At 39.5% G+C, this 25152-nt stretch overlaps 1 protein-coding gene across 2 annotated transcripts in view; it reads left to right on the top strand.

The window, feature by feature from the left end:
- Nucleotides 1–25152, top strand: part of LOC126457241 (serine/threonine-protein kinase mTOR) — a 263986-nt gene that overhangs the window by 95500 nt on the left and 143334 nt on the right. For both annotated transcript variants that reach the window (XM_050093384.1, XM_050093385.1), the window contains exons 16-19: nt 8707–8843; nt 9945–10142; nt 10615–10782; nt 19146–19514. In XM_050093384.1, the coding sequence (XP_049949341.1) occupies nt 8707–8843; nt 9945–10142; nt 10615–10782; nt 19146–19514 (872 nt within the window). The remainder of the gene's footprint in view (nt 1–8706; nt 8844–9944; nt 10143–10614; nt 10783–19145; nt 19515–25152) is intronic.

Below are 25152 nucleotides of genomic sequence, written 5' to 3' on the forward strand. Positions count from 1 at the left end.
AAGCTTTTCATTTCAGAGAAGCAATTGAAACCTATGTCCTCAATTGTTTGCTAGATGTATTCCTATCTTTGTCTTCCATGTAGAAAAAGATAGACTGCTACTTACTGTAAAGAAGACACGTCAAGTTGTGGACGGTCACAATTAAAAGACACTCAAATGTAGCTTTCAGCCACAGCCTTCCTCAGTAAAGACACACACACACACACACGCAAAAGCAAGCAAGCATGCCTCACGCACACATGACTAACCAGAGGAAAGGTAAACAGGGAGGGTAGCAAAGATGGAAGCATGGGGGTCAAAGATATTCTACTGTAAGTACTGTGCCAGCTTCAAGCCAAAGAGGATGCATACAGAAGTAAAGAGGTATATAGTATAAACACAACTCCCATTTACTCGTCAGTCCTTTCCTCTTTCTCTTTCCTCTTTAGCCATTCACACATCTTTTCATCCTACATAGTTGTGTTTATCTCTATACTATATACCTCTTTACTTCTGTATGCATCCTCTTTGGTTTGAAGCTAGCACAGTACTTACAGTAGAATATCTTTGGCTTCCCTCTGACACCCATGCCTCCATCTTTGCTACCCTCCCTGTTACCTTTCCCCTGTTGCTTCATATCCTGGGTTGTGGGCAACTGAATCCATTTTCCCTCCTCCCCTTTTTTCTCCTCTCTCCTCCCTGATGAAGGAACAAAGTTCGAAAAGCTAGCATACGTAAATTTTCTGTTCTGTTTTGTGTATCTATTGAGGTAAGCACTGTCCAGCCCCTCTATCTCTTTGTTAGTATTTGTTTCAAATCTTTATATGAGATTTTCCATTAATCATTCTGGTAAATGACTTGACAGACATAGTTTGCAAATAGATCTCACGTACCATTTCCCCTCACAATCCCAATCCTCGCACCCCCCCCCCCTCCCCCCTCCCAAAACCAGCTGCAAAGGAGTGTCCCCTTTGTCACCCAGTACCACCCCTTACTGGAACAACTGCCACATCCTTTGCCAGGGCTTTGAATACCAATCGTCGTGCCCTGACATGACGGACATCCTACTTGAGACACTCCCCCCCCCCCCCATCCCCATCCCCACCCCTACCCCCATCCCCACCCCCTGAACTGGTGTTCCATCGCCCACCCAATCTCCGCAACATCCTAGTCCATCCCTATGCTGCCCAATCCCTTGCCACAAGAATCATATCTCTGTGGAAGACCCAGGTGCAAAACCTGCCCAATCCACCCATCCAGTACTTCCTATTCCAGTTGTGTCACAGGTTTGTCCTATCCACCAGGGGACAGGCCACCTATGAAAGCAGGTAACACACTGTCCCCATACTCTCCACCCAACAGTTTCCTCCTCCTACGTCCTATCAACTCCTCACCATTCTTATCTCCCACCTTGTTTATTTGCAGCCTTCTACCAATGCATCTGCCGGTCTTTCCTCGCTCCTCTCATTTTTTGTTCCTTTGTTCCCCACCCCTCTGACCTATGACTCCTGATGCTGTGCCTGTTGGAGTCTAGTCACTACACACTCCAGCAGACATCATTCATCTCTCTCCCCACCCGTACACTACTATACTTTCTCCTTCCCCTTCCCCCCCCCACTCCAGATTGCTGCTTGCATTCCACATGATGATGTGTTCCAGCCTGAGGTGCTGGAGTTGTCAGTTGTGTGTGTGTGTGTGTGTGTGTGTGTGTGTGTGTCTTTACTGACGAAGGCTGTGGCCGAATGCTACATGTGCTTGTCTTTTAATCATGCCTGTCTACAACTTGACGTGTCTTCTTTATGGTAAGTAGCAATCTATCTTTTCCTACGTTGTTGATATTCCTACCTGGAGTTTCCATTGTATAATCTTTGTCTTCCCTTACAGTTTTTGTCCTGTGCAGTTCTGTCAAGTACCATGGAAGCTACGCCCTGATGTGGAACAGATGTCATATCATCCTGTTCCTCCTCCTTCTCAGTGTTTTCTATATATTTCTTTCCTTGCCAATTCTGTGGAGAACCTCCTCATTGCTTACCTTATCAGTCTACATTATTTTCATCCTTCTTCTGTAGCACCACATCTCAGATGCTACAATTCTCTTCTTTTCTGGTTTTCCCAAAGTTCATGTTTCACTACCCTAGAATGCTGCAATCCAAATGTACATCCTTAGAAATTTATTCCTCAGAGTAAGGTCTGTGTTTGATACTAGTAGACTTCTCTTGGCCAGGAATGCCCATTTTGCCAGTGCTGGTCAACTTCTTCTGTCATCCTTGCTCTATCCATCATGGGTTATTTTGATGCCTAGATAGCAGAATTTCTTAACTTTGTATGACCCCCAATACTTAAGCTTAGTTTCTGACTATTCTTTTTTCTGCTACTTTTCATTGTGTTTGTATGTATTTGATTTTCTATCATTCCTTATTCTGTACTCATTAGACTGTTCATTCCATTCAGTAGCTCCTGTAATTCTCCTTCAGTTCCACTGATGGTAGCAATGCCCACAGCGAATCTGTCATCGATATCTGTTAATTTTGAATTTTAATACCACTTTTGAACCTTTCTTTTATTACCGTCTTTACTACTTTGAAATATTGATTGTACAGTAGGGCTAAAAGACTACATCCCTGTCTTACACACATTTTAAACCAAGCACATCATTCTTGGTCTTCCAGTCTTATTGTTCCCTCTTGGTTCTTGTACATACTGTATATTATCCATCTTTCCCTCTAGCTTAATCCTATTTTTCCTAGAATTTCGAATGTCTTGCACCATTTTACATTGTCAAATGCTTTTTCCAGGTCAACAAATCATGTGAATGTATCTTGATTTTTCTTCAGTTTTGCTTTTGTTATTAAGCCCAATGTGAGAACTGCTTCTCTGGTGCATTTACCTTTCCTAAAACCAGAGTGATTGTCATCTAAAAGGTCCTCAGTTTTCTATTGTATTCTTCTGCGTATTGCTCTTGTCAGCAACTGGTAAACTGATTGAGTGATGATTCTCCCACTTGTGAGATCTTGCTATCTTTAATATTATGCGGATGATGTTTTTCCAAAACCCTGATGGTATCTCTCCAGTTTCACACATTCTTGATTTTAGAAATTCTGATGGAATGTTGTGTATCCCTTCTGCCTTGTTTGATCTCAAGTCATCCAAAGCTCCTTTAAATTCTGATGCTAATACTGGATCCCCTAACTCTTCCCTGTTGAGTCTTGTTTCTTCCTCTATCACGTCATCAGATGAGCTCCCCCCCTCATAGAGGCCTTCAGCGTCCTATTTCCACCTGTCTGCTCTCACCTATCCATTTAACAGTGGAATTCCTATTGCATTGTTAGTGTTACCATCCTTGCTTTTAATTTCACCACAGGTTGCCTTGAGTTTTTTATATGCTGAGACAGTCCTTTTGACAATCATTTAGGTTTCGATTTCATCACATTTTTCGTGCAGCTTCCCTGCACTTCCTATTTATTTCATTCCAATGTGAGTTGTATTTCCGTATTCCTAAACGTCCCTCAACATTTTTGTACTTCCTTCTTTCTTTGATCAACTGAAGTATTTTTTCTATTATCCATAGTTTATTTGCAGTTACACTGTGTGATCAAAAGTATCCGGACACCTGGATGAAAATGATTTACAAGTTCCTGGTGTCCTCCATTGGTAATGCTGGAATTCAAGTTGGTGTTGGCCCACCCTTAGCCTTGATGACAGCTTCTACTCTCGCAGGCGTATGTTCAATCAGGTGCTGGAAGGTTTCTTGGAGAATGGCATCCCAATCTTCATGGAGTGCTGCACTGAGGAGAGGTATCGATGTCAGTTGGTGAGGCCTGGCACGAAGCTGGTGTTCCGAAACATCTCATAGGTGTTCTGTAGGATTCAGGTCAGGACTCTGTGCAGGCCAGTCCATTACAGGGATGTTACTGTCATGTAACCACTTCACCACAGGCCGTGCATTATGAACAGGTGCTCGATCGTGTTGAAAGATGCAATCACCATCCCCGAATTGCTCTTCAACAGTGAGAAGCAAGAAGGTGCTTAAAACATCAATGTAGGCCTGTGCTATGATAGTGCCACACAAAACAACAAGGGGTGCAGGCTCCCTCCTTGAAAAGCACGACTGCCTCATAACACCACCGCCTCCGAATTTTACTGTTGGCCTTACACATGCTGGCAGATGACGTTCACCAGGCATTTGCCACACCCACAACCTGCCATCGGTTCACCACATTGTATACCATGATTTGTCACTCCACATAACATTTATCCCATGTTAATCGTCCAATGTTTATGCTCCTTACACCAAACAAGGTGTTTTTACTGGTGTGATGTGTAGCTCATGAGCAGCCACTTGATCATGAAACCCAAGTTTTCTCACCTCCCGCCTAACTGTCATAGTACTTGTAGTGGATCCTGATACAGTTTGGAATTCCTGTGTGATGGTCTGGATAGATGTCAGCCTATTACACATTAAGACCCTCTTCAACTGTCGGCACTCTCTGTCAGTCAACAGGCACAGTTAGCCTGTACGCTTTTGTGCTCTACGTGTCCCTTCATGTTTCCACTTCACCATCACATTGGAAACAGTGGACCTAGAAATGTTTAGGAGTGTGGGAATCTCATGTACAGACGTGTGACACAAGTGATACCCAACCACCTGACCACGTTTGAAGTCCTTGAGTTCCGTAGAGCGCCCCATTCTGTTCTCTCATGATGTTTAATGACTGCTGATGTCACTGATATGGAGCACCTGACAGTAGGTGGCAGCACAATGCACCTGATATGAAAAACATATGTTTTTGGGAGTGTCTGAATACTTTTGATCAAATAGTGTACCTTCCTTGTAAATACACTTTTCTTTCCAATTTCTGTGATTGCTCTTTGTAAAGATGTCCATTCCTTTTCAGCTGAACTGCCAACTGAGCTATTGATTTATAGCCTCAGAAAACTTCAAGCATTTTCCCACATCTTCTGACTTTTTCCAAATATAACTGCTACTCTTGTGATTCTTTAACAGACTATTCACTATTACTATCTCAAATGTGTTGCAGAACTCAAGAAGTCTTCCTCCTCTCTCATTTCTACTACTAAGCCCATATCCTCCCATAAACATTTCTTCTATTCTTTCCTCTACAACTGCATTCCAGTCCCCCATGACTATTAGATTTTCATCTCCCTTCACATACTGAATTATCTGTTCATTATCCTCAAATAACTTCTGTATCTCGTCATCTTGTGATTGCAGATTCAGCTTGTATATCTGAACTATTGTTGTCAGTTCTGGTTTGCTGTTGATTCTGTTGAGAACAACTCTATCACTGAGTTGTTCAAAGTAAGTCATTCTCTGCCCCACTTTCCTATTCATAATGAATCCTACTCCTGTTCTATTGTTTTCTGCTGCTGCTGATATTACCCTATACTAATCTGACCAGAAATCCTTGTCTTCTTTCCGCTTCACTTCACTGAACCCCCTACATCTAGATTGAGTCTTGGCATTTCCCTTTCAGATTTTCTCCCTTCCCTACTGTTTTCAAACTTCTAACATTTCCCATCCCGATCTGTAGAATGTTACCATTTCAGTAGTTACTCAGTCTTTTTCTCATGGTCACCTTCCACTTGGCAATCCCCTCCCAGAGACCCAAATGACGGACAAATCTGGAATCTTTTGCCAATGGAGAGATCATCATGACACTTCTTCAGTTATAGGCCACATGTCCTGTGGATATACATTATGTGTCTTTAAGGCAATGTTTTCCTTTCCCTTCTACATCCTGATGATCATTGCTGGTTCTTCCACATTTTATGGGCACTTTCCCACTTCAAGGACCAGAGAGTGCCCTGAACATCTGTCCACTTGTCCACTCTCTTTGACAGTGCAGTTGGCAGAATGAGATTGACTTCTTATACTGGATGACATAGGCTACTGTTGCTGATAATTTTTTATTCAAAATTTAAGCAATGGTGAGATTTGAGCCCAGGACCCAGGAAGTTTTGATAAGTAGTCAGAGACACTAGTCCTAGACCATGGGTTGCACACCTGCTACCTAACATTAACTTTTCCCTTCTCTCTTCCGTCCACACCACTCCCTCTCCATCCAGACCATGTAACGGCTTCTCTCACCACCTCTCCTGCCACTTCCCCCATGCAGACATTCTCTATCTCTCTCCCTTCCTCCCTCTCTCCCCCTCCCTCCCCCCCTCTCTCCCCTCCCTCCCTCTCTCCCCATCTCCTTCCTCTCTCCCCATCTCCTTCCTCTCTCCCCATCTCCTTCCTCTCTCTCCCTCCCTTTCTCTCCCCCCACTGATTCTCTCTCCATCCCTCCCACAGTCCCCCTCCTTTTCTTCACCTCCCCCATTCTCTCTTCCCTCCCTGTCTCCCTCTTCATCTCCACCTTCCTCTACTTTCCTCCCCTCACTACCCCCTCTCTGTCTACCACTCATATGCTCTACCATCTCAACCCCTTTCATGTTTTTGTGCAGCTGCTGAGTTATCTGTTGAACAACCTGCCTCACACTATCCCGTTACCCCTCCTTGCCTCGTGTATCTTCCACACCCCATTCCCACCTCCATCTGCCCAGGCAACTGCTCTCAGCAATTGATTATCAACAGTCAGTTTCACCGTGGATGTGGGTGTACATGTCTGGGTGTCTGTTTGGTTGGTGTCTGTGAATGTGTGTACTTTTGCTAGAGAAAGAGGCAGAGCTTGAAAGCTAATGTAAATACTGCTTTTTGTAGCCTGTTTCTATGTGCCATATGTCAGTCAACTATAGGTGATTGATTGCATTTTATCATTAGTATTATTTGAGTAAGTAGTGTGGAAACAAGTTCCAACTATTTTTATGCTTCCTTACCTGTGGTAATTATTAGTGCTACTGGGTGAACTTCTGTTTGTGTTTGACAGTTCAAATTATTCAATACTATCTACATCTACATCTACATCCATACTCCGCAAGCCACCTTATGGCGTGTGGCGGAGGGTACCTTGAGTACCTCTATCAGTTCTCCCTTCTATTCCAGTCTCGTATTGTTCATGGAAAGAAGGATTGTCGGTATGCTTCTGTGTGGGCTCTAATCTCTCTGATTTTATCCTCATGGTCTCTTCGCAAGATATACGTAGGAGGGAGCAATATACTGCTTGGCTCTTCGGTGAAGGTATGTTCTCGAAACTTTAACAAAAGCCCGTACCGAGCTACTGAGTGTCTCTCCTGCAGAGTCTTCCACTGGAGTTTATCTATCATCTCCGTAATGCTTTCGCGATTACTAAATGATCCTGTAACTAAGTGTGCTGCTCTCCGTTGGATCTTCTCTATCTCTTCTATCAACTCTGTCTGGTACGGATCCCACACTGCTGAGCAGTATTCAAGCAGTGGGCGAACAAGCGTACTGTAACCTACTTCCTTTGTTTTCAGATTACATTTCCTTAGGATTCTTCCAAATCTCAGTCTGGCATTTGCTTTACTGACGATCAACTTTATATGATCATTCCATTTTAAATCACTCCTAATGTGTACTCCCAGATAATTTATGGAATTAACTGCTTCCAGTTGCTGACCTGCTATGTTGTAGCTAAATGATAAGGGATCTATCTTTCTATGTATTCGCAGCACATTACACTTGTCTACATTGAGATTCAATTGCCATTCCCTGCACCATGCGTCAATTCGCTGCAGATCCTCCTGCATTTCAGTACAATTTTTCATTGTTACAACCTCTCGATACACCACAGCATCATCTGCAAAAAGTCTCAGTGAACTTCCGATGTCATCCACAAGGTCATTCATGTATATTGTGAATAGCAACGGTCCTATGACACTCCCCTGCGGCACACCTGAAATCATTCTTCTCTCTGACTATAATGTCAGTTGCACCACCTGAATTATGTGAGATATAAGGGTTTCTGTAACTTTTTTTGTAATTTATATTAAATTATTTTGAATCTGTTTGAGGTTGTGTAGATGGGAAAGTGTGGCCAAGCACTGTGTGGGTGTGTATCCCACTAAAAGAAAAAATGTTTAGAGTTCAGTAAAAAAAGAAAAACAATGTGGCCTGTGGTTGGTTTTTCATATTAAACTTTATGTCCCCTTTTATATCTATGGGTGAAGCCATAACTGAAGAGTGGCATGTTAACTTGAATTAGACCATTAGCTGGAGTCACAAATGATGGTAATAAAGTTTATGCTTTTCTGCACACCCAACATCATGCATTGTCTGACAGCCAGTGAGTGTTCAGTGGGGTTCTGAGCTCTCTGTTGTGAATATCACAGCAGGTGTGAGCTTTAAACATGGTTGTACGAGTTATTTAATGAATTTTTATTCCGTTTGGTGCATGTTGTCTTATCTGATGATGGTGGTAAGTGACACATTCTACATAAAGAAGTGAGAACCATAATTTGCAGGATATATGTTCTCTTCAAGCACAAAACCCCTCTATGTGCATACCGCAAATGCCACTTGGAATCTGCAACACTGCAATCTCCATCCTGCGCAGACTGCTTTCATTTGTAAATAGGCTATAGTACATCATTGTGATGTCCAATTTAAGTTTTTGGTTAATGACTGCTTTCTTTTATTTCAGTGTGATAGTTTGTTATTTTAAAAAAAACCATCCATGGTCATTGTAATGAAATGCATTTATAATTTTTCTTGTTTTAATTTCTTAAATGTAATTACCTCCATGAGAAAATTCTTTGTATTAACAGAACAGCAAGCTTCATATGTATTTTTCTTTGTTACCGCAGACCTGTCCACTAGCGAAATGTTGGTGAATATGAGTTCCTCAACGCTAGAAGAGTATTATCCAGCAATAGCTATAGCAACTTTGATGAGGATTATACGTGATCCAACACTGTCACAACATCACACAATGGTTGTGCAGGTAAGACAGTCTTCCATGAACCCATTAAATTAGTGTGTAATGCGAACAGTTCAGTGAAGTATACCACTTAACCCATATTTTAAATGCTGTCCTAGCCTTAGTTTATGTCAAGAAATGACACTAACTAACTTTTTGATTGTATTGTACTTTCAGAGTAAAGACCATAAGGACAGCATTTGCTTTCAAATTGCTGGATGTCATATTGTTAAAAATTAAAATGATATTGTCTGTATTTATTATGTAAAAACCAAACTTGTTCACCAGTTACTGTTTACATTAACATGGAATGTAAATAATCTGCAATCACATGAACTCATATAAAATGTGTTCATTTCATATACACAGTGCAGTATTGCAGGTACAATGTGTACATCAAGTACTGCATTCTGTGAAAAAAATCAGAATGTGCAAGTAGCAAATAAATAAATGATTTTGCCTAGTCAGTCCTCGCCCAATTATGTGATACACTGTAACAGTATTTCAAGTTATATTATTACTACTTGTGCCACTTTAACACTTTTTTCTGTATCCTTTTTCCCTTTGGTTCATACAGCTATGAAAGTGTGAAAGCATTACATTTTACTCTGTATGCTGCTGTACATTCTGCTGTTACTTGTTTCAATTTTGGCAGCTTGTTGTCACTTTTTGTAATATTTAGATTGTGACTAGCAGAAAAATCTATCAGAAGCATAAGATTTGTAATATTTTACTTCATTGTATTGTCATTGACTCTGCTACATTTTTCATAGTACATAATATCATAGCAAATATATTTAAATATACCTCACCAATTGAACATATTTTAATACATTTATCATCATCGCTTGAACATTACACACACACACACACACACACACACACACACACACACACAAACTGCTTAAACATTGTCACACTTAAGCAGTGTAGTAGAACGATATCTTAGTGTACTGCTTTATTTTTATGCTACTAACAAAAAATATATAAATGTAATAGTCCTATTATCTTATTTTGGGAATAATGAATGGACCTGTAACTTGAAATAACTGTTTAGCGGAACATGACAAACCACTGGGATTTTTCTTCTTACAAGTACTTATAAGCCTTATGGTTATATTTCAGGCTGTGACATTTATCTTTAAATCACTTGGTATTAAATGTGTCCCATACATTTCTCAAGTAATGCCAAGTTTTCTCAATGTGGTGCGGACAGCCGATGTCAACTTCCGTGAATTTTTATTCCAACAATTGGCAGTTCTGATAGCTATAGTCAGACAGCATATCAGAAATTACCTTGATGACATATTCACCTTGATAAAGGTATGTAAGTTCAGGTTTAAGGAATGTATTTAAGTTTAAGGGATACATTTGGTTATAAATTTTAAAATTCAACTGACTGTAATCCATGTTTTACTGTGTGGCAAGATCTGTTATTTATATACCTTTTAAAATAAGTTTAGTATGAAGACAAATTCAGTTCCCATCTGCTGCTAAGACAACTTCTCTCAACAGTTAGATCACAATCCCCAGAGGAAGATAGATAGATAGAAGATGGAGGAGGGAGAAAGAGAGAGAGAGAGAGAGAGAGAGAGAGAGAGAGAGAGAGAGAGAGTGTTTATACATGTGTGTCCTGTGTACTGTGTATCAGCGTTCATCAAGAACAGAAATTCGATAAAGAAGATGAAGGTGGTTTCCAATGCCTCCTATATGCTATAAGTGATTGTTTGCTCATACTAATTTTTTTCTGCTGTTGGTATTCAACAAACATGGATGAAAGTGGTGTATGTTTCAGGAATTTTGGACTATAAACAGTCCCTTGCAGACAACATTAATTTTATTAGCAGAACATATAGCTGTGGCTTTGGGAGCAGAATTCAAGATCTATCTTCCTCAGCTGATGCCTCAGATCCTTCGCGTTCTTGCACATGATGTGAGCAAGGATAGGGCTGTGACAGTGAAGGTAAATATGTTACTTTTGTATGAAAAAAAATTAAAAGAAACTATGTAAAGGGCAATATTTCCAATTCTTAGTATTGCTGACTTTTGGTGTTCTATTTTTGTAGTTGCTGTGGGATGTTAAAAGTTGCAGAAATAACGTCAGAGTTTTTTTTGATAAAGTATGCTTCAAGATACAGTGGAAAACTAAATTAGAAGCTTATGACGTTCGCCTGCTTTATTTCTTCGTTGATCATCTTCGGTGTCGACGTACTGCATTGGGATACTGGCTGAAAAATGGGGGGGGGGGGGGGGGGGGGATTTCAACACTGACTGCTGCAAATAATGTAGCCAACAGGTGCAAGGTTGTGTTTTACAATTCTTTACTTTCACTGTTCGCAACTCCCCAATATATGCAGTTAATTTTCGATAAGCCCATTTAATAGTTTTCAGGCATACGTCAGCTTACTGCTACAATAGCTTACTGTTGAATATCTATGCACAGTAAAAACTGAACCACACAGTTCACAGTTCTTGCCACATAATACGGTAATGTTACACTTATTTCACATTTAAGTTGATGCATTGCTGTTGATCTAACCAATACGGGTTCCTCGTCTGATACTTGGCCGTGGACTGACTGTCTCAGGATCAAAAATTGGTCCTTTATATATCATCACAATAATAGGTACTGAAACTATACATTGTTTTATGTTTAAGTTACAGAAATTACAATTAAAACATCATTCATTAAATTAACTGAATACATCAAAAAATTAAAATTCATTCCTTTTAACAGTTTCTTCTACTACAAGGGTTAGGCCGAATTATTTGTTTAAATGATGAAATTAACATATATAGTTATGCAAACAATGCTTTTGACAAAACTGGTAATTACTTTGGAATTAATTAAGGGCTGGCTTTGCTAACATGATTTTGAATAGAGCCAAATAAATCCTTAAAAGATGCCAGTGTTTTGTCTCCCAAATGTTTATAATTAGTACAGAGTTTATATTTGTTTATAAGTCAACAACAGAATTTAAGTTACAAAACAATTATTGATTTCACCCTATAACAAAGATATTAACTAGGAATAGTTGAAATAAATCAGGAAATTAATTACATACACAAAACTAAGCACAAAATTAGATCTGGTGTTCTGTTCTTTAAAACTGAGGGCCAGCCTTTCTCTTTTATGAAAATGCAGATTATACTCACATATGTTAATGGTAATTAATGAAAAAATGAATGTTAGGAGGCAGATCATAAAACAAGAGGGGAAGTAAAAGTATCCCAGCTTGCTTCATCACAAGCTATATGCAGTACCTTTATCTTGGACAAAAGAATTATTTATTTATTATTTATAGATTTTCTCAGCTCATGGACTGGGTGTTGTGTTGTCCTCATCATCATTTCATCCTCATCACTGGCATGCAAGTTGCCCAATGTGGCATCATCTGCAATAAGACTAGCACTCACCAACCAAATTTCCCTGGATGGGGCCTCCCGGCCAACAATGCCATACGATTATTTTATTTTATCAAGTCCAGAATAAAGGAAGCCATAGCCTCTTCAGTTCTGTGTCTCAACTCTGAAAAATTGTTAGTTAGTGACGGAAAGTAGACACAATCACTTATAAAACCCCTAAATGGAAAAAATGCATGGCGTGAGGTCAGGTGAAGTTCACCTTCAGCCAGCAGAAAAGAGCTGCATCGTATTGACCTTTACAACAAATCCAGTGATCAGAGACTTCAGTGTTCAACCAGTCTCATACAAAGAGATGCCAATGGGGAGGGGTACCATCTGATTTCCAAATAAAGTTTTAAGTTCACCTTTTAATTGGGTAAAGAGCCAGTCTTGCCATGTATCCATATAAGCCACATCTTTTATGGTAGCTTCAGTGAAAAAAAAATTGTCTGTACACTTTACATCAGGACAAAATGCAGAAAACATTTAATTTTTGGGAATCTCTTTGATATTGCCCAGCTTCTTGAGGATGTTCTGACTGCAGATACGAACATTGTGAGTACTTACTTTCCCACTTACATGAAAAGTTGCATCATCACTGAACACCTGTTGCAACACTTCATTTGTAATGCTATAAGGTACACAATAGTAATCTGGCTTTAAAACTTGTACAAACTGTAAACGTTTTCTTAAAACCTTCTGTACTGTTGTCTTTGACAACTGAAGTTCAAGACTCGCTTTCTGAACAGACTTTTTAAGACTATGAAGGTAAGGTGCTCTGACACAGTCAACATACTCTTCAGACACTTTTGGTTGTCCTATGCTTTTCCCTTGAGACACCCATCCAGTAATTTTGAATTGACTGTACCATTAGTGGATGTTTCTACCACATAGGGAATCTTAGTTAAACTTTAAATAAAACTCCCATTGAACTGAAATGACAGATTCGCTCTTAACAAACTGCAGAACACAAAATGCTTTGCACCACTCAGGGGTTGCCATTCAGCTGCAACAAAGCTTGTAGTTGATACTATCAAAATTTATAGCTTGGACATTCTTTTATGGACAACCTTTATAATGCAATTCATTTTTCAAGAAGTTTAGAAAGTCAAATAATGCCTTTTGCACATGTGTGTTTTTTTTTTTTTTTTTTTTTTTTTTTTTTTAGGAGATTATCGTTCTGCAGCATCACAAGCAAAATTTTTTTGTGTTCACCAACAGCCACATTTTTTCATATTAATGTATGGCATTTTGTCCAATTGAACTAGGAGAATTCTAGTTTTATCCTTGTTGATGAATCCTATCAAATAATTTATCTATTGTTTTAATAATTATATCACTTGTATCTTATTTAGTATTCAGCCTGTATTTTGTCTTTTAATTCTGGGCAATCACAGGCATTGCTCCCTTCTCAGAAGTGTGAAAAGCACAATATTTATTATCAACTACAATATTTTGCTAAAAACCACACAGCTTTCCGCCTTGAAACCCAGTGTGGAAATTCTACGTGTAGATATATAATGACTAAACAAGATTGACAATAATACATGTATATAGTGTAAATGATTTTTCAGTTACACTCTTTAACGGGGCGGGTAGGAGTCCTGCACATGTGCGGTGCACTTGCTCGTGTGCAGTTAACAGGTATTCTGCGTGCACACAAGGGCAAGTTGGCCACCCGCTTCTCTCCCCTCCCCACCATACCGTCTCTTCGCTCCTTCCTCCGTAATGCATTTTGTTTCCTAGCTTGCTTTATTGAATGAAGGAATAAGGTTAGTAGGAGTGCTTGAAAGAAATCATGGTTTGAAAGAGTACCTATTACCTACGATACATTTTATTTAATTATCACAGGTGGAGTTTACAATATGTTTAATGTCTGGAACAAAATTTCTACGTACAGACAAACGCAAACAGTTACATAAATTTTTATCACTGATGTTTGATCTTAACCAAGAGTTAATAATTTTCATAACAGAAAAAAAAATCTCTCACAAACGTATGTCGAGCCAAACATTGACATTATCTGCGCGGCTTCACGAGGAAACTCTTGCTGTGGAAAGTCGTGATAAAAGTCTATTACACGTCTTGCCAAAAGAAACTTGTCTCTCAGACGAGAATTACACTGTAAATCTATTAATTCCATTTGCAAATTGGGATGAATATTATCTACAGAAACAGCAAATGGTCTCGAGCACCATTCAAAAGCTTGAGATAAATATGATATATCCCCACATCGCTTGAGAAATTCCTCTTTTATTGCACTAAGTACGGAAACATAGACTTTGCAATTCTATTTTCGCACAGTAGACAGAGTAGGGAAATGCACTGCGTTCCCTGATGAGAGCTTTCGTTCCCACAGCTCAAGCTTGTTAGTGAAAGCTTGCACCTTTCCAGCCATTTCACAAATTAGCTGATTTTCTCCTTGCAAACTTGTGTTCAATGCATTCATGTGTCTGGTAATGTCCACTAAAAATGCAAGGTCGGCAACCCACTTTGGATCTTCTAACGTGGGATCGTACCTTCCTTTGTCCTTTAAAAACTGATTTATTGGTATTCTCAGCTCAAAAAATCTTTTGAGTACATTACCGCAGCTAAACCAGCGGCCTTCACTGTGGTATGGTATGTCACTTTACTCTTCCCCCATTTCAGCTAAATATGTGTGAAACTGTCTATGTGTAAGCTCGTGGGATCTCAAATAATTAACTGCCCGAATAACCATTTGCATGACATCCCCCAGTTTTGTTGCTTTTGCACAGAGTACTTCTTGGTGCAAAATGCAGTGGATGCTGTACAATGATTCTTCTCTATGCTGTAGCTTTTTTTCTTAGTAATCCAACAAATCCCATTTGTTCCCCTTTCATTGTAGGTGCTCCATCTGTTGTCACTGACACCAAACGTTCCCAGTTGAAGCCAGCTGAATCGACAGGCTTTTAGGATGTCCGCGCTGGTGGTCGTGCTTTTTAAAGATATCATATCTAAAAAATCCTCTGTTATGTGCAGAGCAGTCCCACGCCGCGGACATAAATCACTAATTGCGCGGTGGACTCATCAAGTGCGATGGAAAAAGCAATAAACTCCTGCACTGCACTCCTTAATTGACGGTAAACGTCACCTGCCATGGCATTTATACGACGACTTACAGTCCACTGAGAAAGAGTGATAGCTCGAAACTGATTTGCATTCAGTGGACAAAGTAAATCAGCAGCGTCATTGATGCACTCCTTTATAAACTCACCTTAAGCAAATGGTTATCCAGCTCTCGCTATATTAAGCACAATCTTATAACTTGCACGTACTGCTGGGCTATCATTATTGTCGTCCTGAAAAATTGAAAACAGTGCTCCATAAAATGTTAAATCAGTTAGATGAGAGACAAGACGAAAGAAAGTCGCAGATCTCTCATGACAACAGCAACTTACATCACATTCATCTCGTATTGTCAGATCGCTCTTCTTAAGCTCAGTCAATTTCCTCATCCGCTCAGAATGTGACAATAAATTGCACTCGTCCTTGTGAAATTTATTATAATGGCGTTCAATACTAAACTTCCGCTGACCAGTGAGAATACTGCCAGACAATTAAACATTTCGAATTTTCACATTTTTGCACAAAGAAAAAAAAATGATTCTCTCATTCCTTTTTAAAAGATAGCAAATCTCCACTTTTCCGTTTCCTTGATACTCTGAGCATTTTCCGGTTCTTGAAATACAATGTTCACTACGTGGTGGTCGCTTCGCATCAACGTCTGCAGCTTAGCCTGGTACTACACTACCGCAACCTGCTGGCTGTCGCGACTGCCCCGGTCGACGATTGCACGCGAGCAGCACACGTGTGCAGTGCTGTGCACTCGTGATCTGCGTGCAGCGTTTGCCCACCACTGTTATAAAGTGATATGATTTACTCAAGGAGACAAAACAACAGTGCTCTTAACCCTATGTTACCTCCACCAAAACTGAATGTATTGTGCAGTTTCTTTCCCTGTCACTCTAATAAAGCCTGCCAGCACCCATGCAGAGTAGTAGGAAGCCCTTTACTTGGTCTTTATTAGACACTATTTTTTCAGAACTTAATGAAGCAGATATTTTGTGTCCTTTAGCTTCAAGTGCTTGACACGAGAGGATAAAGTGCAGTGTAGTTTCATCCCCCGCAGCACTTAGTCTACACTTAAGGGCTTCTTTTTCTATGTAGATGTTCCCTGAAGTTCCCATGGCCATTCATTAGTCCTGCCATCAGTTTAATTTGCCTCCTGTTCAAGACCAGGATTGCAGAACATCTCTTAAAATGTGGTTTCGGCATCATTAGCTTGCAGTGTTTTCATTTCTGGAATTTAGTGCATGCTGCTCTCCTGACCTAGCCACATAGTTTTGATTTTACTATCACCTTAGTGATGGTTAAAACAGGTTTTCGTCCAACAAAAGGAGTTGTCATGGCTTCCTATCAGCTTGTTCATTACCACTAATTCCTGAGTGACCCACAGCAGGTTTATCTTGTTACTTTCCCCTAGCCTCACAAGGGATTCGTGGCATTCTGCAATGATCTATGATCTGGTTGCTCCAGCTGATAGAGATTTCAGAGTTTCTTGGCTGTCTGAATGAATGTAGATGCCATGATCCTTGTAGCACACGGATAGATAATCCCCTGTGTGCATTTCGATAGCAAATATCTTCGCCCGGAATACCACGGCCAACTTTCCTCAAGTGATTGCACTCTCTACTCTAGACTGTGCTCTGTATAACCTGGATCTAGTGCATTCATCTGGTTTTGATCCATCAATAAACAAGGCCATGTCCCCTGAACGGTATTGTGTTTCAGTCTTCTACTGCTCCCTACTTTCAGATGTCCACTAAAATGTTTATTGAAGCAGTTGGAAGCTGTCATATAGTCAGTTGGCATTTCCTCAGCCATTCCTGTATTTACCACATTCTTTATATTAGTGTGGGATTATGGATATCCTAAAAGATTCCAGTATGTGATCTGTATATCTGTGCCACTGCCTCTATTGTAATCCAGAGATGTAAAGGGGACATGTCCAGCATGATCTCCATCCCAGTAGTGGGTGTGCTATTAAATCTGTCTGTTATGGCCAGGCTGGCAAGTCTCTGCAGCTTCCCTGGCTTCTTAGAAGCCACTTTTTGTTCTCCTTTGTTCCAATTTACTGTAGTCCCATAAATTATCATAGGTCTTATTAGAGATTTGTGTGCCCAGTACATGCTCCTGGAGCCCCCAGTTTTTACCAAAGGCACAGTGCGCATGAGAGCACTTTTTGCCTTGGAACTTACATTGTTTATGCAAAGAGTCCATGTTGGTTTCATATCAAGCGTTTCTGGGTACTTCACTAACCACTGTTCTTGTAGAATTTTGTTGAAGAGCTTAAGATTCCAGTACATGTCTTGGTTATGCATCATTGTGAACAGTATTACAGCATTTTTCTTGGGACTTCAGGTAATGTGCCCTAAAAGGAAGTTAAGCATTTAGTCTCTCTAAATGTGTCCACAGGGTTTTAGTCTCTAGGCTTTAGTTTTCAAAACAAAATTGAGGACAACAGTCACCACATTTTGATGTTTTACTAGTTTCAATTGGAGATTATTACAGCAATTAAAGTGATTTCTTACTGACCAAGAAATTATGGAGTCAAATCCCAACACTTACATTTTTTAAATTATTTTTGGATAGTTAAAAGTGTGTGATAAAATTGAAGATTTACTTTACTTTTTACAAAAAGTACAGGATAGTATAATAATATGCACAATAATAACACAGTATGCAGTTATAGATAATCATAACACATATTGTTTCGTGGTGTCATTCATGCTGCTTCATACCATTAACAAATTACACACACACGGCTTTTCGTGAATATGATCCAAGTTTCTATTCGTGCTATGTTCGTACTTCAAAGTGTCTTTTATTCAGTAAGCATGGCACAGAAGATTGTTTTGTGTGTTTTGAATACTTTTATGACATTTCTCACCCAACAGATTGTCAAAACAGAGTTCAGGAAAAGACAGCCTGAATGATAATGTGAAACTATATGCATTATGATTATTTTTTATATATAAATTAATCCTAGTGACCTAAACTCTTTTGCAAAAGTTACTTTCAAGTGGCCCCAGTCAGTGTGTTAAAAACTGCATCGATCTCAGAGTGTCGTCAGGTCAACTTCCCCTTGTCAAAATCCAGTAATATTATCCAGTATTCATTCTGCTACTGCTATGTAGACTGAATAATTAGCTTTTGATAATCTTCTCCCTTCTGATAACCTGTGTTGGAATTAATATACTATTATTGTTACTGTTATTTTCATTATTATTATTATTATTATTATTATTTATAGAAGTCAGAGCTATCCCATTTAGGTGGGCAACTGCAAATGTTGCTGTCAGCTATATCGTACTTGCTGCCACAAGTGGCTTTTGTTGATATACCTGTCACATGTGCTGCGAAAAATTGACTGCATTTCATCAGAATAGAGGGATGTTTTCCATATAGTATGTGTTTCTTATGGCAGGAAAGAGAAAGGAAAAACCTGTTACAACTTGAAATTGAACCAAACTTCTGCACCTTTATGTAGGAAGCTTACAGGTTGACCATTCAGCTACAATGATGACCAGCAAAAATTTCTGTGTTACAGTTCTATGTAGTGCATCTATAACCGATAACAGTATATTTTAATCGCAGAAAAACTTTTTTTTAATAGGTCTAGAATACAAAAGGTTGTATTTTTGTTTAATATTTCAACTCATAATTCCTCTTTCACACATTAACAATGTAATCTGGGTAAAATGCCATATTTCATTTGTGTCACTATTGTACCAGACGTTGACTCTGGCTGTGATTTTCTGTTGTCACTCTTTGTCCAACAAGTGTACATCTGTCTGTCCCTGTATCATTGAATATTGAAATTATATTTCTTTGTTACAGCTACTCAATGCCCTTCAGAAGTTTGGAAATAATTTGGATGACTACCTGCATCTCATCTTGCCACCTGTTGTTCGGCTGTTTGATGCACCAGACTGTCCCACTCCAGTACGACGTTGTGCTCTTGAAACTGTGGATCACCTTGCTGACACACTTGATTTCTCTGACTTTGCCTCAAGAATTATACATCCATTAGTCCGTACATTGGATTCGTCACCAGAGCTTCGGGCAACAGCAATGGAGACACTCTGTTCCCTCGTCACACAACTTGGTCGCAAATACCAAATCTTTATTCCTCTTGTGCAGAAAGTTATTGCAAAGCATAAGATCTACAGCCAAAGATATGAGCTCCTCACTTGTAAAATTGTCACAGTAAGTACAGTTCTTTCAATTCTTATGACAAAGTTCTGTTCTGAGATAAGTAATTGGCAAATATGTAGTGTTTGAATGTTACAACTATTCTGCATATTGATTTAACTTATTTAGATATATTTTACTAGTTGCACTTCTATATTTGATCATTTTTAGTGTTGCTTTTGAAAAGGATGTATATAAAGTCAATGCTTGCCTGCATATTGAGATGCTCAGTTCACTGTAGATTTGCCTGTTAATCTTAACAAAATTTGTCCTTTTCTGATTCCTTCATTTGTAGCTATGTGATTAATAAAATTAAAATTGAAGGTTGGTTTGAGAGATTTGGAGAAGTTTGAAGAAGATGAGTCCACATATTCTGAAATCTGATTTTAGTATTATGTGCAATTTCTTTCTTTATGAATGATATGAAAGTAACAGAAAATTTAATTTCAACAAGACAGGACTTGTAGAACACATCCCATAATAAACCACTTTCAAGTATTTATTCATTTTGACAGACCTTTATGATTACCATAATAAATGACTCTCAAGTATTAATTCTTTATGATAGCATTTATGATTCCATGGGAATTGTGACTTATATTTCTAGGTTTTGATGTATTTAAAATATAGTCTGTAACATTTCATTCTTATATACACAACCTGATCAAAAGTACTTGGCCAGCCCTGTTAAATGTGGAATTCACCACTACATGTCATGAGAGGCAGATACAACAGTATAAAAGGAGATGGGGAGTATTGTGTTGTCAGTGGAGACACAGTAACAGCAGAATGGGTCACTCAGGAGAGTTCAGGTGACTTCGAATGGGGAGTCAGTTTGATGTCACCTGACAAGTGAAACTCCCCAGTGCACCTCTCTCAGATTTTGTGTTAAAATGGCCCAGTGGATAGCGCATTAAAAACTGAAGACAGGTCAAACAGGATCAAGGTGTACTGAACTGTGAGAAAGCAAGCAAAATACAAACAGTGAACGGTCCAAGCTCAAGATGTGCAACAATCATGCTGTCGTGGTTCCGTGGTCATGGTGTTGGACTGCAAACCCAGACATTCATGTTCAAACCCACCTCATGTCCTATTGAACTTTCCATCTGTTCTCCTTCTGTAGTCTTGGCAGTTGTGATACTATGCATGAGTTATAAAATATGAGTCATGTGGTAAGAATATATTACCATCACAAGTAAATGTGATGACAAGTGGGAGGAGGCGAGATGCTGCACAGACATCTGACAAAAATCAAAACAACAAATAAATGGGTGTGAAAAATTAAAACAAAGAAATCGAAGAGTCACAACTGCCAGAACAGAATGTAATAGTCCTAACATGTGGTACTTAGGTAGAACAAATAGGACGTATGTACTACAACTGGAGCTCCCATCCTTATATCTTGCAATTGCAAATGGTTGTTACACCACAACCAATGCACAAATTAGAATACAACAAACAGACATGTCAATAACCAGATGGACAGTTCATAATTTTGTGAAAAAGTGTGTGTGTGTGTGTGTGTGTGTGTGTGTGTGTGTGTGTGTGTGTGTGTGTGTGTGTGTGCGTGTGTGCGCGTGCGTGCGTGCGCGCGCGCACGAAAGCGCACATGCGAGCGCGCACTCACACACACACACACACACACACACACACTCTGTGATCAAAAGTATGCAGACACTTGGCTGAAAACGACTTACGAGTTTGTGGCACCCTCCATCGGTAATTCTGGAATTCAGTATGGTGTTGACCCACCCTTAGCGCTAATGACAGGTTCCACTCTCACAGGCATATGTTCAGCCAGGTGCTGGAAGGTTTCTTGGGGAATGGCAGCCCATTCTTCAGAGAGTACTGCGCTGAGGAGAGGTATCAATGTCGGTAGGTGAGGCCTGGCATGAAGTCGGTGTTCCAAAACATCCCAAAGGTGTTCTGTAGGTTTCAGGTCAGGAATCTGTGCAGGGCAGTTAATTACAGGGATGTTATTGTTGTGCATTATGAACAGGTGTTCGATCGTGTTGAAAGAGAGCAATTGCCATCACTGAATTGATCTTCAACAGTGGGAAGCAAGAAGGTGCTTAAAACATCAATGTAGGCCTGTGCTGTGTTATTGTCACACAAAACAACAAGGGTGTAAGTCCTTCCATGAAAAACATGACCACACCATAACACCACCACCTCCGAATTTTACTGTTGACACTACACACGCCGGCAGATGACGTTCACGGGGCATTTGCCATACCCACACTCTACCATCGGATCGCCACATTGTGTAGTGTGATTTGTCACTCCACATAACATTTTTCCAATGTTCAATCATCCAATGTTTACGCTCCTTACACCAACCGAGGCATCGTTTGGCATTTACTGGTGTGATGTGTGGCTTATGAGCAGCCACTCAGCCATGAAATCCAAGTTTTCTGACCTCCCCCCTAACTGTCATAGTACTTGTAGTGGATCCTGATGCAGTTTGGAATTCCTGTGTGATGGCCTGGATAGATGTCTGCCTATTACACCATAAGACCCTCTTCAACTATCAGCAGTCTCTGTCAGTCAACAGGCGAGGTTGGCCAGCACGCTTTGGTGCTTTACATGTCCCTTCACATTTCCACTTCACTATCACATTGGAAACAGTGGACCTAGGGATGTTTAGGGAGTGTGGAAATCTTGCTTTCAGATGTATGACACTAGTGACACTCAATCACCTGACCATGTTCGAAGTCTCTGAGGCAAAGGGGTGACACACCCCATATTAATGTCCACGAATAGGTGTCCAGATACTTTTGATCAGATGTTGTTCCTATTTATTTAAAACTTTTTATATTTAAATGTCTATGAAATCCTCCACATTAAGACCTCCATGGCTTTACATACCATTTTGTGCAGAAATATTAAAGAATTCCAAGAATAATTGTACAAATCATTAAACAACACACTTCAGAACCTGTAAATGTTTTTACACAACTTTCATGTTTTACACTTTACATATATCTGCAGCACTTAGGTACTGAGAAGTTCACCACTGAATTTTTAATTTATATTTCACGTTTTGCATGTTGTCTTGTAACTCAGTTGATTTGTTCTCTACAAAACATGAATGCTCTCTGCATGAATACTTTCCTTAAAATACAATTAAAACCTTAAGATTAGCTTTGATTTCTAGTATGCAAACATGAAGCTGAAAGTGTACAGTAATACTACAGTAAAGACAACCCTTTGACCATAATTCACCATCATGCTTAATAGAATAAATGGAGAACATGTAAGATGCACTAGACTTACATATGAGAGGAGTTGAAATCCCTATCCAGTCATCCAGGTATAAGTTTGTGGGGTTTCTCTAAATTATTTCAGACATATTTCAGTATAAGGAAAGACATGTTTATAAACACCAACATCTGCTGTGTAGCCTTTATTAAAATGTGCTGCTAGTTTCAACCTTTGTGGACCATCTTTTTGCATTGTACAAAAAGTCATTTGAGCAACTGGATTTCTGATAATTCCTTAATGTTAACTTAAATAGGCAAACATCAGTACGTATATAGTATTTCTCTGTCACACTTTTGATAACTAGACATATTACTGTTAGTATTGTTTCTAAAAAAAGTTCGTGATCTTTACCTAGCCCATCCTTCTGTAATCCAAGCTTATGTTGTCTCTCTTATGGTGTTGTTGATACAACTTTATGTCTGATCCTTCTCTGCCTGACTAAAATATTCAGGATGACACAGTGGAATGAACAGGAACAGGTGACAACCATTAAACTTGACCTTTTCTTCATACAGTGATTTTCTGTGCTTATCTCGTCTCTTCTTATAAGCTTTACTTCTGCTGGATTACCTCCTCGTGCCAGCAGATGAACTTAGTTATATTTGATAGCCTCATAATATTCATGGTTTACAATTACAGTATACTGCTGATTATTTGGGGTAAGAGAGGGAGAAGAAGCATGAACAATCAAAACACATGATAATTGAGATATTTCCAAGCATGTATTTGATACGGTGTATGCTGGACGAGTAGTAGTGGCAGCATCGGTGGCCAATGTCTGCACGCGCTCACGAACGGCTCGTTGCAATCGTCTTCTGCTGTTGGTCCGGCGTATCATCTGCCACTGGCCTGTAATGTTGCTGGTCCCTATGTGTGCAATACGTATCTTTTTTCTTTTTTTAGATATACAAATAATCTGCAAGCTGGATAATTTGCACACGAATGACTGGAAGTACACTTTTTTTATTTGTCTATTTATTTACTTACTTTTGTGGGGAGAGTGTTAGTTCCATCCACCATACACATCCTCTAAGAATTTTCTCTCACTTTTATGCAGAAAGTGACTTTATCATAGGTGCCTGAATTAGAACATAGCTAATGAAAATTTTAATAAAAAGAGGTAGCTCTATAAATACAAATAAAGTACGGGGCAAAAAAGTATGAACTTACAGGGGCAGTATGGGATGGAGTATGAGTGGGCAGGGGACTAGGAAGGAGCCAGAAGGAGGTAGTGGACGAAGGCTAGCTAAGAGGTAACCTGGGGAGTTTGTGGTAATGAAGGGTGTAAGTGTTGTAGCAATGGATGCCTTCCTTTCCATGTCTGTCTTCCAGAGAAATTGTTTTTTAGAAGAAGGAACCTACAAGATATGAGAGCAGTGAAACAACCATAGGAGTTGAAACTTCCTGCCAGATTAAAACTGTATGCCAACCAAGACTCAAACTTGGAACCTTTGCCCTTCATGGGCAAGTGCTCTACCAACTGAGCTACCCAAGCACGACTCACGGCCGAATTTCGAGTCTCGATCCAGTGCACAGTTTTAATCTGCCAGGAAGTTTCATATCAGAGCACACTGTGCTGCAGAGTGAAAATTATTCGGGAAACATCCCACAGGCTGTGGGAAAGCCATGTCTCCACAATATCCTTTCTTCCAGGAGTGCTAGTTCTGCAAGTTTCGCAGGAGAACTTCTGTGAAGTTTGGAAGGTAGGAGACGAGGTATCGGTGGAAGTAAAGGTGTGAGGATGGATTGTGAGTCATGCTTGAGTAGCTCAGTTGGTAGAACACTTGCTCGCAAAGGTGCCGAGTTTGAGTCTCGGTCCGGCACACAGTTTTAATCTGCCAGGAAGTTTCATATAAGCACACAATCCACTGCAGAGTGAAAATCTAATTCTGGGAACTATTGAAGTTGTTCACATTGTGCTGAGGAATACACTGTGCAGCTGTGTAGTGGAGGGTGTCACATTTTAGCATAGCTATTCATAGAGGCAGACAGAAGGGTTATGATTTTCCAACTGCAGTTAGCAACATGACAAATTTTTATTCCATGCAGAGAAATGGCCATACATTTTTATGTTAATATTTGGTGTTTAGTACATTATTGTGAAGTGTGCTGGTCGATGTCGGGCAGTAATATTGGTACTTCTGTATTCTACCCAATGTCTTAATGCTTATAATAAAGGAAATGACTGTTTTATGTGGGTAATTATTCCTGTGTTACATAATTGAAAATACTGAACTGTTATTCACCATGTGAACTGAATGTTTAGTTTATGCCAAGAAAAAATTTTTAGCAGAGGTAGTGCTAACTGTTCAGGATATCTCCACGGATACATTACTGCCCATGAAAATTTTAAACTCTCTGAAGAAATCACCCAAAATCGTTTAAATTT

Source organism: Schistocerca serialis, chromosome 2 (genome assembly GCF_023864345.2).
Source record: "Schistocerca serialis cubense isolate TAMUIC-IGC-003099 chromosome 2, iqSchSeri2.2, whole genome shotgun sequence".
Lineage (NCBI taxonomy): Eukaryota > Metazoa > Arthropoda > Insecta > Orthoptera > Acrididae > Schistocerca > Schistocerca serialis.